This window comes from Neofelis nebulosa, chromosome 18 (genome assembly GCF_028018385.1).
Source record: "Neofelis nebulosa isolate mNeoNeb1 chromosome 18, mNeoNeb1.pri, whole genome shotgun sequence".
In the NCBI taxonomy this organism is placed as follows: domain Eukaryota; kingdom Metazoa; phylum Chordata; class Mammalia; order Carnivora; family Felidae; genus Neofelis; species Neofelis nebulosa.
This window is the reverse complement of record NC_080799.1, coordinates 44,440,276-44,452,904: the sequence shown is the minus strand read 5'-3', so window position 1 is coordinate 44,452,904 and position 12,629 is coordinate 44,440,276. Positions and strand designations below refer to the sequence as shown.

At 58.3% G+C, this 12,629-nt stretch overlaps 1 protein-coding gene across 1 annotated transcript; it reads right to left on the bottom strand.

Annotated features, from left to right (window-relative positions):
* Window positions 1-9,242: 9,242 nt before the first annotated feature.
* Window positions 9,243-11,227, bottom strand: LOC131501432 (serine protease 29-like). The gene is made up of 5 exons (XM_058711551.1): window positions 11,167-11,227; window positions 10,777-10,957; window positions 10,389-10,654; window positions 9,737-9,903; window positions 9,243-9,660 (listed from the first exon to the last, which is right to left on the bottom strand). Exons 1-5 carry the CDS (start codon window positions 11,225-11,227, stop codon window positions 9,496-9,498), a joined length of 840 nt encoding a protein of 279 aa, XP_058567534.1. The 3' UTR covers window positions 9,243-9,495.
* Between the last annotated feature and the right edge of the window lie 1,402 nt (window positions 11,228-12,629).

Below are 12,629 nucleotides of genomic sequence, written 5' to 3'. Positions count from 1 at the left end.
CCCTCATGCCCTCCTTACCCAGGATTGTCAGAGATGAAATATCATCCCCTCGAAAGGAAGGCACATTCAATGTATCTATTGACTAAAATGTTTCATGGTGAATTTGGTCCCATGAAGGGTCCATTTTCCTTGCAATATTCTAAGCAAACAAAAGGACCTGAGCACAGTTGCAGAGAACCCTGAGCAATATATACAAGTGTCCCAAAACCTAACCCAGGGTGCTGGGGAGACAAAAAGACACAGGCCATCCCTAACAAAGGGGAATCTAACACCCTTTTACTGTTTTTCCTAATACATTCCGGTTCCTGTAACTGGATGGGCGAGTTACTCCCTCATTCGTTTCCGGGGTCCATGATTATGGTGATTAGAGCCAGCGGTCTCTTGTTGGTCTCCCTCAGAATGGAGGCTTTCAGGAATATTCCCAGGCCGCTGCGAAAACTCCTTTTAATCAGTGGAAGTTCTCTGTCTTCTCTGTCCTGACATGGACTGTCTAATTCCACTTGTTGCTGGAAAAAATCCTGGCGTCTGCTCAACTGTTCAAGTTGACAGACTTTAGGACCAGGAGACCTCTCTCTCTCTGCCCTCAAGGCTTTTATGTGCCCTTGGCACCTCATCAGGCTCCACCTGGGATGAAAACCCCTGACCCCACCCCCGCCTCAACCCCCCCTCACTGCCCACAGCCCGCAGCAGAGGCCCTGTGGGCTGGTTGTGGCACGAGTCCCCAGATGCCCCCTGTTAGCGATGGCCCGTTCAGAAACCCCTGCCCCTGGCCATCCACCCCTGCTTGTCCCTGCCTTACTCAGGACGGGGTCTCCATTCCCCTTTTGCAACGTCCAACTCTCGATTCAGCTCAGGTCTCGGTCTCGCGGTTAGTGGGATGGAGCCCCGCGTCGGCCTCTGGGCGTGTCGGCCTCTGCGGAGCCTGCTTGGGATTCTCTCTCTCTTTCTGTCTCTCTGCCCCCCCCTTCATGCTGTCTCTTTGTCTCCCTCAAAATGAATACATAAACAGTAAAAGTTTTTAAAGAAGACGTAATACAACCACGTTATGGGGAGAAGACCCAACAGACCCTCAAGTTTTAACGTCCTTTTCATTTTTTTCTATCTTTAAGTAGGCTCCACGCCCAACGTGGGGCTCGAACTCAGGCCCCTGAGGTTAAGAGTCGCACCCCCCACTGACTGAGCCAGCCAGGGGCCCCGAGATCCTTAATTTTTGAAGGTCTTCTAGCAAACAGCGTCCTTCTGCCGTGTTGGCTCGAGACCCGCACCCGTCTCGTTTCTGGCTGCGCTCGGAACCCCCTGCGCCGCCTGGGGGGTGTCTCCTCTGGCGGCCCGGTGCCTCTTCGTCAGAGTTCTGGCCTTCTTCTCCTCATTGGGAGATTTTCAGCCAGATGAATCAACACTTTGTTGTTCACAGTTGGCGCAAGCCGTTTTGTGTGCTTTTTGAAAGGACGGGCTTAGGGGCGCCTGGGTGGCGCAGTCGGTTAAGCGTCCGACTTCAGCCAGGTCACGATCTCGCGGTCTGTGAGTTCGAGCCCCGCGTCAGGCTCTGGGCTGACGGCTCGGAGCCTGGAGCCTGTTTCCGATTCTGTGTCTCCCTCTCTCTCTGCCCCTCCCCCGTTCATGCTCTGTCTCTCTCTGTCCCAAAAATAAATAAAAAATGTTGAAAAAAAAAAAAAAAAAAAAAAAAAAAAAAAGAAAGGACGGGCTTACGCCGGCCGACTCCATCTTGTTCTGTGTCCTTCACCTTGACCACGCCTCCTCCCCTTGAGTAACCACCACCCCCCTTCCCCTGCCTAACAGGACTCGGACCCTTCCCCAGCCAATCGGCTGAGGCCACAGCCATTACCTCACCAACTGCCCCTAGGCCCCAGTAAAACCTTTGTCCTTTTGAAACTCGCTCTCTCTCCCCGGTATCTCACCGCTGCATCGGGGCAGGTAGGGGATTGAGCTCGAGCTAGCTCGAATAAAGGCTCTTTTGCTTTTACATCGGACTCAGCTCCCTGGTGGTCTTTGGGGATCACGAATTCTGGGCATAACATTTGGGGGCTCGTCCGGGATCCCCAAGACCCCCGAGGGACCCCCGACCCAGAGAGCCTGACTGGCCACGGTTAGTGTCTGTTTGTTCCGTCTTTTCTGTGTGAGCTCATTTCTGGAATTCTGGTAGTGCCCGACATGGTCTAAGTGGACGCACTGGAGGACCACGGGCTAGGAGTTTCAGGAGACGTTCCAATTCTCCCTTCTGGAGGGACGTGGAATCCCCTCATCTGTTTTGGGGGGACGTGCAATCCCCTCAAAGGTCTGAGATGAGGCGGGTCTCTCCTGTTGGTCGGCGTGAGGCTGTCGTCTAGCTCTCGGTTTTGGAGGGACGTGGAGTCCCCTCAAAGATCTAAGCTAGCTTTCAGTTTTGCTTCCATGGGGTTGGAAGACTTTCTAAGGGCCCTCTGTTTGTCTGCTTCTGTGTTTCTCTGTTTTGTTCTGTGGACATACTGGATGTACCTTATGGGACAGACTCAGACCACCCTTCTACCCACCCACTTGGCTTAAGCCCTTCCTAGCCCCACGTGGGACGATTGCCAGCAGCTTTTGCAGGTCCTGTTCACGACTGAAGAAAGAGAAAGAATCCTCAATGAGGCCCGAAAACTAGTTCCGGGCACAGACGGGAATCCCACCACCAAACAGGCTCAGATAGATGCCTCCTTCCCCCTGTTAACTCGGCCCCAGTGGGATTTCAACACGGCAGAAGTTAAGGAGAGGCTCTGGGTCTACCGCCATACTCTAATGGGGGGGTCTCCGAATGGCTGCTAGAAAGCCAACCAATTTGGCCAAGGTAGGAAATGTACAACAGGGAAAAGATGAATCTCCGGCTGCCGTTTTAGAACGGATCATGGAGGCATTCCGTACCTATACCCCCATGGATCCAGAGGCTCCGGAAAGCAAGGCAGCTGTTATCATGGCCTTTGTAAACCAATCGACCATAGACATTAGCAGAAAATTACAGAAAATAGATAGACTAGGAGAAAAAGTCTGCAGGACTTACTGGTGGTAACCGAAAAGGAATATAACAACCGGGAGCCTCCTGAGGACAAGCAGTCTCGCGCCATGGCGAGACTACTACTACTAGCCAGAATACTACTAGCTATCACTGCTGACTCCCCCGAGGAACGAGACCACCGTCTCCAGCAGCTGGCAGACGACACAAGAAAAGGTAAAGGAACCACCAAGGGGGGGAAGCAGAGGCTGCAGAAGGATTAGTGCGCATACTGCAAGGAGATAGGGCATTGGGCCCAAGATTGTCCGAAAAGGGCCGGCGGGAAGGGAGGCAAGATTGATCGAGTAAACGTCCTAGAGCTAGATGAACTGAGTGATTAGGGGAGTCGGGGTTTGGACCCTCTCCCCAAACCCAGGGTAACTCTTAAATTGAAGGGGACCCCTGTTGACTTCCTTGTTGACACCGGAGCACAACATTCGGTCCTCCACACCCCACAAGGTAAACTAGCCAGCAAGAAGTCCTGGGTACAAGGGGCAACTGGTATGAGCCAGTATTCATGGACTACCCAAAGAACGGTAGATTTGGGGCCGGGCAGGGTATCCCACTCCTTTATGGTACCCTACCCGCTGTTAGGACGGGACTACTGACCAAGATTGGAGCTCAGATAACTTTCAGACAAGGGCGGCCTCAGGTCACCGATGGCAAGGGCCACCCCATCCAGGTCCTGACCATGAAACTGGAGGATGAATACCGCCTCCACCAGGAGGCGCTCCCGAGAAAGGATAATATAGACAGATGGCTTCAAGAATTCCCCTCGGTTTGGGCAGAGAAGGGGGGGCGGGGATAGGACTAGCTGCTCACAGGACCCTGGTCCTGGTAGAGCTCAAGCCAGGAGAGAGTCCGGTAAGGATCAAACAATACCCCATGTCTCAGGAGGCCCGGAATGGGCTCCAGCCACACATCCAGAGACTATGAAGCCTAGGGGTACTAGCCCCTTGCCAGTCTGCCCGGAACACCCCCCTACTGCCGGTCAAAAACCTCACACAAATGATTACCGACTGGTACAAGACCTCCGGGAAGTAAATAAGAGGGTCAGGGACATACACCCAACTGTTCCCAACTCATATACTCTCTTGAGCTCCTTGGCACCCTCCAGGGTCTGGTATACGGTACTAGATTTAAAGGACGCCTTCTTCAGTCTGCCTCTGGCACCCCAGAGCCAACCCTTGATCGCCTTCGAGTGGCATGATCCGGAGGAGGGCCACAGTGGGCGACTCACCTGGACACGGCTACCTCAGGGATTCAAAAATTCGCCCACTGTCTTCGACGAGGCACTACACGAGGACCTGGGTGAGTACAAAAGGGAGCACCCTGGTGCTACACGAGGACCTGGGTGAGTACAGCGAGGGACCCAGGACCTGCTGGCTACCCTGGGGGCCTTAGGGTACCGGGCATCCACGAAGAAGGCTCAGATATGCAGCGAGAGGGTTTTGCTAAGATCGCCAGGCCCCTATATGAAGCTACCAAAGAGGGGAAAACATTGAAATGGGCTGAAAAACAAGAAACTGCCTTTAATCAGTTAAAAAAGGCCCTCCTATGTGCCCCAGCCCTGGGCCTACCAGACATTACGAAGCCCTTCCACCTCTTTGTAGACGAACATCAGGGAATAGCAAAAGGGGTTCTAACTCAAGCCTTAGGCCCCTGGAATCACCTGGTGGCTTACCTGTCCAAGAAACTCGACCCAGTGGCTGCCGGCTGGCCGCCATGCCTAAGAATTATTGCGGCGACAGCACTCCTAGTCAAGGACGCAGACAAACTGACCCTAGAACAGGAGATCTGGATCACGACCCCACACGCCATTGAAGGGGTCCTGAAACAGCCTCCTGATAGATGGATGAGCAACACACGTGTGACTCATTACCAGAGCCTCCTACTCAACCCTCCACGAGCGCAGTTCCACCCCAGTGCAGCCCTCAATCCTGCAACCCTGCTGCCCGACCCTGACCTAGGTGCTCCACTACATGACTGTGCGGGAATCCTGGAACGAGTACATGGAATCTGGACGGACCTGACCGACTGGCCCCTCCCCGATGCCGAGGCTACTTGGTTCACTGATGGCAGCAGCTTTGTGCGAGATGGACACAGGTATGCGGGTGCAGTGGTGGTCACCGAAACGGACACCGTATGGGCGGAGGCTCTACCCTCCAGAACGTCAGCCCAGCGAGCAGAGCTCGTCGCCCTCACCAAGGTACTAACGTTGAGAGCTTGAAAACGGCTTAACAACTACCGGACTGGGGAGACCCAGTTTTACCAGACCAGCCCAAATACTCCCAGGAAGAGTTACAGCGGATCAAGAAACCCCCATGGCCCAGGAGATAAAGGGACGGTGGTATACACCTAACAAGGAGCTCGTGCTGCCAGACCGGCTCGGAGTCTCAATATTAGAGCACATGCATCGGTCTACTCACACGGGGGCCTGAAAATTAAAAGACTTAATCCGACATGCCGGAATCAAGATTCACCAACAGGACACCAGAATAGAGCAAGTTGTATCTGCCTGCAAGACCTGCCAACTCACCAACGCGAGGGCCACATCAAATAAAAAAGGAACCAGGCTCAGAGGCACCAGACCGGGAGCTCAATGGGAGGTCGACTTCACTGAAGTCAAACCAGGAAATTACAGTTATAAATATCTTTTCGTATTTACGGACACCTTCTCTGGCTGGGTGGAGGCATACCCAACCAAGCATGAAACGGCTCAGACGGTGGCTAAGAAGCTACTAGAAGACATCTTACCCGGGTCTGGTTTTCCTGCCATGGTAGGATCAGACAACGGACCAGCTTTTATCTCGCAGGTAACACAGGCAGTAGCCAAGGCGGTGGGGGCAAACTGGAAATTACATTGTGCTTATAGGCCCCAGAGCTCAGGACAGGTAGAAAGAATGAATGGAACCCTAAAAGAGACCCTTACCAAATTAACCATGGAGACTGGTGGGGACTGGGTGACTCTCCTACCATACGCCCTTTACCGGGTTAGGAACACTCCTTACACTGGGTTTTACTCCCTACGAGATCATATTTAGCAGGCCACCCCCTATTATTCCCAAACTTTAGTTTAAAGATCAAGAACTTTTTCTTTCCTTGAGAGGGCTCCAAAGGGCGCACGAGGACATTTGGCCGCGCCTCCGTGCCATCTACGAGGCTGGCCCAACCCGACACCTCATCAGTACAGGCCAGGAGACTGGGTCTACATTAAGAGGCACCACCGAGAGACCTCGAGCCGTGCTGGAAAGGACCCTACATCGTGGTGCTGACAACCCCCACCACTCTCAAAGTAGATGGCATCGTGACCTGGGTCCATCACACCCACGTTCGGCCAGTGGACCCCTCCTCGATCCGGAAGGACTTTGTCACGCGATGAGCCGTCAATCGGGACCAACAGGACCCGCTCAAGCTCACCCACCAAATATTCGTAACTCTATTAACTCTGCATGTCATTGCTCATGCTGCCGGGAGTCCCCACGCCCCCAAAACATCACCTGGCAGATCATAGACACCGGCTCGGGGACAGTACTTAATCAGACCTCCCAGAGCCACCCCAGGGACACTTGGTTCCCAGAACTTTGCGTAACCTCCAAACTCTGTTGCCCTTGTCACCATAAATGCAGCCGGTCCCATGATTGGGTCCGAAAGCTACATGACAAGGGAGGAATGAAAGGGCCTACGCCGACCAACTCCATCTTGTTCTGTGTCCTTCACCTTGACCACGCCTCCTCCCCTTGAGTAACCTCCGGCTCACCTGCCTCACAGGACTCGGACCCTTCCCCAGCCAGTCGGCTGAGGCCACAGCCATTACCTCACCAACGGCCCCTAGGCCCCAGTAAAATCTTTGTCCTTTTGAAACTCGCTCTCTCTCCCTGGTATCTCACCTCTGCGTCCGTGCAGGTAGGGGATTGAGCTCGAGCTAGCTCGAATAAAGGCTCTTTGCTTTTGCATCAGACTCGGCTCCCTGGTGGTCTTTGGGGATCACGAATTCTGGGCATAAGATTTTCGCAGTCGGAGGTGTTTGTGCGTGTAGACTGAAGATTTCTCGGTTGTTCACACACGTGCGCTCTACTCCTCCTAGAACTGACCTCACATTGAGGGGGGCTGTGGAAGAACCGAGGCGGGACCTTCCCCTGGTGTGTGTGGAGCCCTCAGGGAAGGGGCCCAGCGAGGGCGGGGGCCAGAGGGGCATCAGGAGACCGGGCCCCGGTTCTGCCCATCAGACCCCCTCGGCTGCCATGTGACGTGAGACCTCGCCACAGGGGGGCAGGGAGGCCGCACCTTCTTCTTAACCCGGAAGTTATTTTTATGACAAGTGTAGTACGTGCCCCCTGGAAACTCTTGGAGGATATGGACGTGTTAAGATAAAAAAAAGAAACAACCAAGAAATCCATCCTCCTTCCACCTTCCCTCATCCCACCCAGGAGTTGTCCCTGTCCGTTGTTGGGGTGATGAGTTCTAGAACTTTCTGAGGCCTGAGTAGGCCTCGAGCCGGATGAGGTGTGGACGGAGGCACGTCTTGCAAGGAAAGGCAAGGAAAGGCTCTGAGGGGACAGGGTGAGGGTGGAAAGATGTGACTAGGCTCCTTCACGCCCAGAGCTGCAGATCAGAGATGAAGCGCACCTCGGGCGGGGCAGGGGTGGGGGCTTCCTGTGTGCCTGGAAACCAAACCCACACAGCCTAGGCCAGGAAAGGTCAAGGCCGAGGGCAGCCAGAGATGAGTCAGCGGCTAATGTGGGGGTGGGGGCAAGGAGGAGGGTTCCCCCTGCGGAGGCCACCACGTGGGCCCATGTGACCCATGTCCCCTGGGCAACCAGAGGCCCCAGCAGGCTGGGAGGGCATCCCCGGGGCCAGAGAAGGAAGGCATCTAGGGACAGGACCCCCTCCCTGTGCCCCAGTTTGCTCTCCTGTCAAATAGGGGGCAGAAACGCACCGTGTCCAGAGACATTGGGGGGGGCACAGATGTCCCTCAGAGTTCCTGTCTCAAGCCGGGGCCGGGTGCAGACAAGTCCAGCCCCCTCCCAGGGCCCCTAATCGGCTCTGTCATCAGGCCCTGGCCACACGGCGGACGGTTAGGAAGCGCCTGCTCTGAGCTGGGCAGCTGGGGGCTGTGCCCATCTGATCTGCGGTGAAGACCACGGGACACCAAGCGGGCACGGGGGCAGGGACGTGAGCAGCGTGGGCAGGCACAGACGCCTGTCACGAGGCCTGACTGTCTCCTGGCTCACTCTGGGCCTCGAGCTGGGACCCTCCGGGGCAGCCCCGAAGACCCGACTCCTGGAGGACAGAGGAGAAGAGCCAGTGTGCCCCCCGCGAACCGGGGAGGGCTTCCTGGAGGTGGGGGACACCCATCCCCACCCCTGTCCGGGTGACAAGGAAAAACAAACGTGGGTTTACAGACAGGCCACCCGGGGCCGCCCTGGTCCTGCTGTGGCCTGTGCGGCCCAGAGACGGCCACTTAGTCCAGGGGGCAACATCCACGGGGCACAAATGGTGGGGACAGCCATAGCTGCAGGTGCTCAGAAGGAGCAGGTGGGGCCTGCCACGGAGCCTGCCTCTCAGCTCCTCCCTCCTCCCTCCTCCCCCCTGCACAGCAGGTGAATGGGCCCTCCTTGCCCCACCCTGGCCCAGCACATGGGCTCAGGGCACCCCCTAACCCTGCAGCGCACACACATCATGGCCCTGGGGCACCGTGGCCTCCAGCCCCTCACCCGGCTGCCTACCGGGCATTTCTCTCCAGCTGCTGCCCAGCACCTGGAGCTCATACCCAACCAGGGGCTCTGAACCTGGAGCTCATACCCAACTCCCCCTGGGGAGCCAGCGAAGACCCTCACCTGAAGGTACCCAGATGGGTAAGCACGTCCCTAAAGGGGAGGACAAATTGGCATCATATCCAGGTCACTTTTGTGTGGCAACTGGTTAATTCCCAGAACAGACCTTGCCTTACAAGAGAAGTGGGATGGACAGATGGATGGTTGGAAAGATGGGGCATGGAAGGAGGAATGGATGCAAGGTTGAAACCACGTGGTGGCCTCCGGTGCAGGACAGAGCTGGCGGCTGTGGCCGCAGAGTGGAGCCAACCCTGAGAACCTCACTCTCCCTTGCCAAGCCTGGTAGGACACCAGCCCCAGCGCAGCCCCCTGTACCTCGGGGCTGGCCGACACGCTCCCACGGAGAGCCCACTCCACAGAGACTGACCGCACTCTGGTCATTCCTCAAGCTCTTTAATTTGACAGACAGCACAGCGAGGCACCCTGGGCCCCAGGGACTTCCCGCCCGCCCCCTGGCATCTTCTTGCTCCTTCCCCCAGCAGTCAGGGAAGTCCCGGACACTGAGGAGGCCAGAAGCAAAGGCGGAGCCCAGGCCAGGGACGGGGGCGCAGAGGCTGAAGCAGCAGGCTCTGGGGGGAGGAAGGCGTCGGTCCTCCGGGCCCAGCCGGGCGGACGGCCAGCAGGCCCTGGTCAGAGGCCCCTCCCGATTTGCTGCGTGATCCAGGGCACGTACGTCTGGACGCGAGCGTAGACCCCGGGACGGTTTCTCACGGCACAGCTGTCACCCCAGCTGACCACTCCCACCAAGTGCCAAGCACCCATCGTGTTGCAGACCAGAGGGCCTCCAGAGTCGCCCTGAGGAAGGAGAGAGAGCACTGAGCCCCGGCTGGCCTCCAGCGCGGGGTGGGGGCCGGGATGGGCTGGGACTCACCTGGCAGGAGTCCCGGCCCTCGGTCCCCGCACACAGCATGTCGTCCTGGATGATCTTCCTGCCCGCCAAGCGGTGGCTGGTGGCGTTGTGGTACTGCTGGTCACAGACGGCGTTCTCCACCACGCTCACCGCCACCTGCTGCAGTCGGTAGGGCGGAGGCAGCGACTCTGGGGGACAGACGTGACCGGAGGCTGGAGCGTGGCCCCCGCTGTCGGCCGCGAGCCTGCGTTCCCGCCCGGATCGCTACCGTGGGGACCCCAGGGTGCAGGGTTCCCATCTCCCTCTAAATCCCTAAGACCCGGGGGGTGGGTTCTGCCTTTAGTTGGAAGGACCGGAAAGAAAATGGGGGGGGGGGGGGTGAGCATTTCTGCCTGCCCCCCAATATCTTCCTATAAGTTGGAAAAAAAACTAAGAATATGAATTTCCTCGTCACAGTGTTGGGTCCCGAGCTCAGTTGTGCTTCAGGGACCCTCCTGCCTCTGGGGTCGGATCTCCCGATTGGGGCGCACACGGGGTGGGTGGGGGAGGGTGTCGGAAGGCGATTCCTTTCCAGAACCTGCAGCCGCCCACCCGCCAGGACTTCTCCGTGTGGCCAGGTCTGGAAATGCCTCTCGTGGCCCCGAACCCCTCCCAACCCCCACCCCGTACACACGGTGCACCATGACGGTGCCCCAGCCGGTCACCCAGCACTCGTCCTCTGGGGTGACTTCAAGCAGGGCCGACGAGAGCTTGACAGGCCTGACGTTAGCCGTGTATTTCACAGAGTGTGACAGCTGGAGCAGGGCCACGTCCGCACCCAGATGGGCGTTGATGTAGTCGGGGTGGACGATAACGCGGGTCACATTCAGCAGCGTCCTCCCCCCGTAGAGGTACACGTCCCCGGCATGGATGCGGTAAGCTGCCGGGTCAGCGTCCTTCCTGGGGTCGCAAAGAAGCCACGGAGGCGGGTCCTTCGAGGGCGGCTCCCTCCGCCCCGCCTGGAGCCCAGATTCCCACACCTCCTGATTCACCCAGAGCTGGATGGCAGCTAGCAGACTCACCGGTCGATGCAGTGGGCGGCGGTCAGCACCCACTGGGGGTGGATGAGGGAGCCCCCGCAGATGTGCACCCAGGAGGCCCAGTTATAATTGTAGACTTTCAGGCTGACCTGCCACGGCCACTTCCCCTGGGGGGCACTCTGGCCCCCGACGATGCCCACCAGCTCGTTTCCAGATAGGGAGGCTGGGAAGCAACAGGAGGGGGGAGGGAGGCTGGGAACAACATGAGGGGGGAGGGAGGCCAGGCCTCGGGGCCCGGGCCGAGCCCAGTCCCCACCTAGGCCTCCCCTGAGGGCACAGACAGGCAGCTCCAAGGCCCCCAAGCCACTGGAACTGGAGACAAGGTTACAGGAGCCTCTGGGAAGGGAGGACTCCCGTGGGGTCAGGACTCACCTGGGCTCCCCACGACGCAGGTCCCCGAGAAGAAGGGGGTCAGAAGCAACAGCCACAGCATCTGCGAAGAGAGAGGACATGGAGGGACAGCTCAGGGCCGGAGGGGGCCAGGGGCCTCTGCAGCTGTGTGAGAGGGGACAGCGCCCCTACCTTGCCAGGCTCCACGGGTCTCTGCTCTGGGGGCCCCCGAGATCCTTTATGTTTTGGTCACAGGAAGTGGGCGGGCGGCTTGGGCAGTGATCCACTTGGCCGGGGTGGGGGGGGTGGTGGAGGATGGGAAAGAAAGGCAGCCGGGTGTCAGGCTGAGGCCGGGGGCGGCTGCCACCTGGATACGCCGTCCCCGGCCCACGTCCCACCTGAGACTCGGCCGCCCTCAGCCACGCGGACTGGCCCCCGCCAGTGTCTCCAGCAGAGGAAGATCCCCGCATGCCCCAAGGCAGGCTCCTACACCCCCGGAGGCCGGGGAGGCACCCCTCCTCACCCCCAGCTCGGAGCACGGGTCCCCAGGCCTCAGGCATGTGGTGACGCAGCGGGCTGACCTTCTCCCCCAGGACAGGCGGACTCCCAGGGCCCAGGACGCCCCCGCCCCGGCCACCGTTCCTACTTGGGGCGCTTCCAGAAGGAGGGAGGCTTTTGCTCCTCTGAGAAGGCCGCCGAGCATCAGCAGAGTGTGTTCAGGGGGGTGGGGAGCTGGTTCCCCATCACACACCCGGGAGGCCAGACTCCCACCCTGGCCGCCCACCCCCGGCTGACTGAGCTTCTCACGACACGTCTGAGCACCAGAGGCCGCAGAGCCTGTCCACCCTGGCGCTGTCCACCCACCAGCCCGTGGCGCTGTCCACCCACCCTGCCCCGCTTCCGACCAGTGCAGTCACGTCTCTTCCCAAGCGTTGGCCCGGCCGTCAGGGCCAAGGACGGACCCCTGCACATGGCACAGGGTCCCCATCCCCTGGACTCCGCCCCATCCTGAGTGGACAAACCTGGCTTCACAGCCCACCTTCCCAGCTGCCACCAATAGCACCCATCCAGGTGGCCTCCAAGGGGGCAAATGATGCAATTTTTGTGGCGAGTCATACCGTGTCCCCTAAAGCTCCCCCTGATGCCGTATTGAGGCATGGGGAGGGCAGAGGTCCATGGTCTAAGATAGGTTCCTTTGACACCACCCAGGAGAGTTGGGTGTAAGCATACGGCTCCTTCTACATCAGCGAATCCAATCTACATCAGGGACCCTGAACCCTGTGAGCCCCTTTTTCCTTCCAGCTTAGGGAAGCAGCCAGCCCTCCATCCAGCCCTCCAGCCCTCCTGTCCTGGCTGGGCCACCAAGGGTAAACGTCTGGCTGTTCACATGCTGCCAGCCTTGCTTTAGCAAATGTCAATATGAGCAGCTGCTGTATGGGGGATTCTCCTCCATTGTGATCAGGGCCTGGGACAAAACATGACGAGAGAGAGAGAGAGACAGGAGT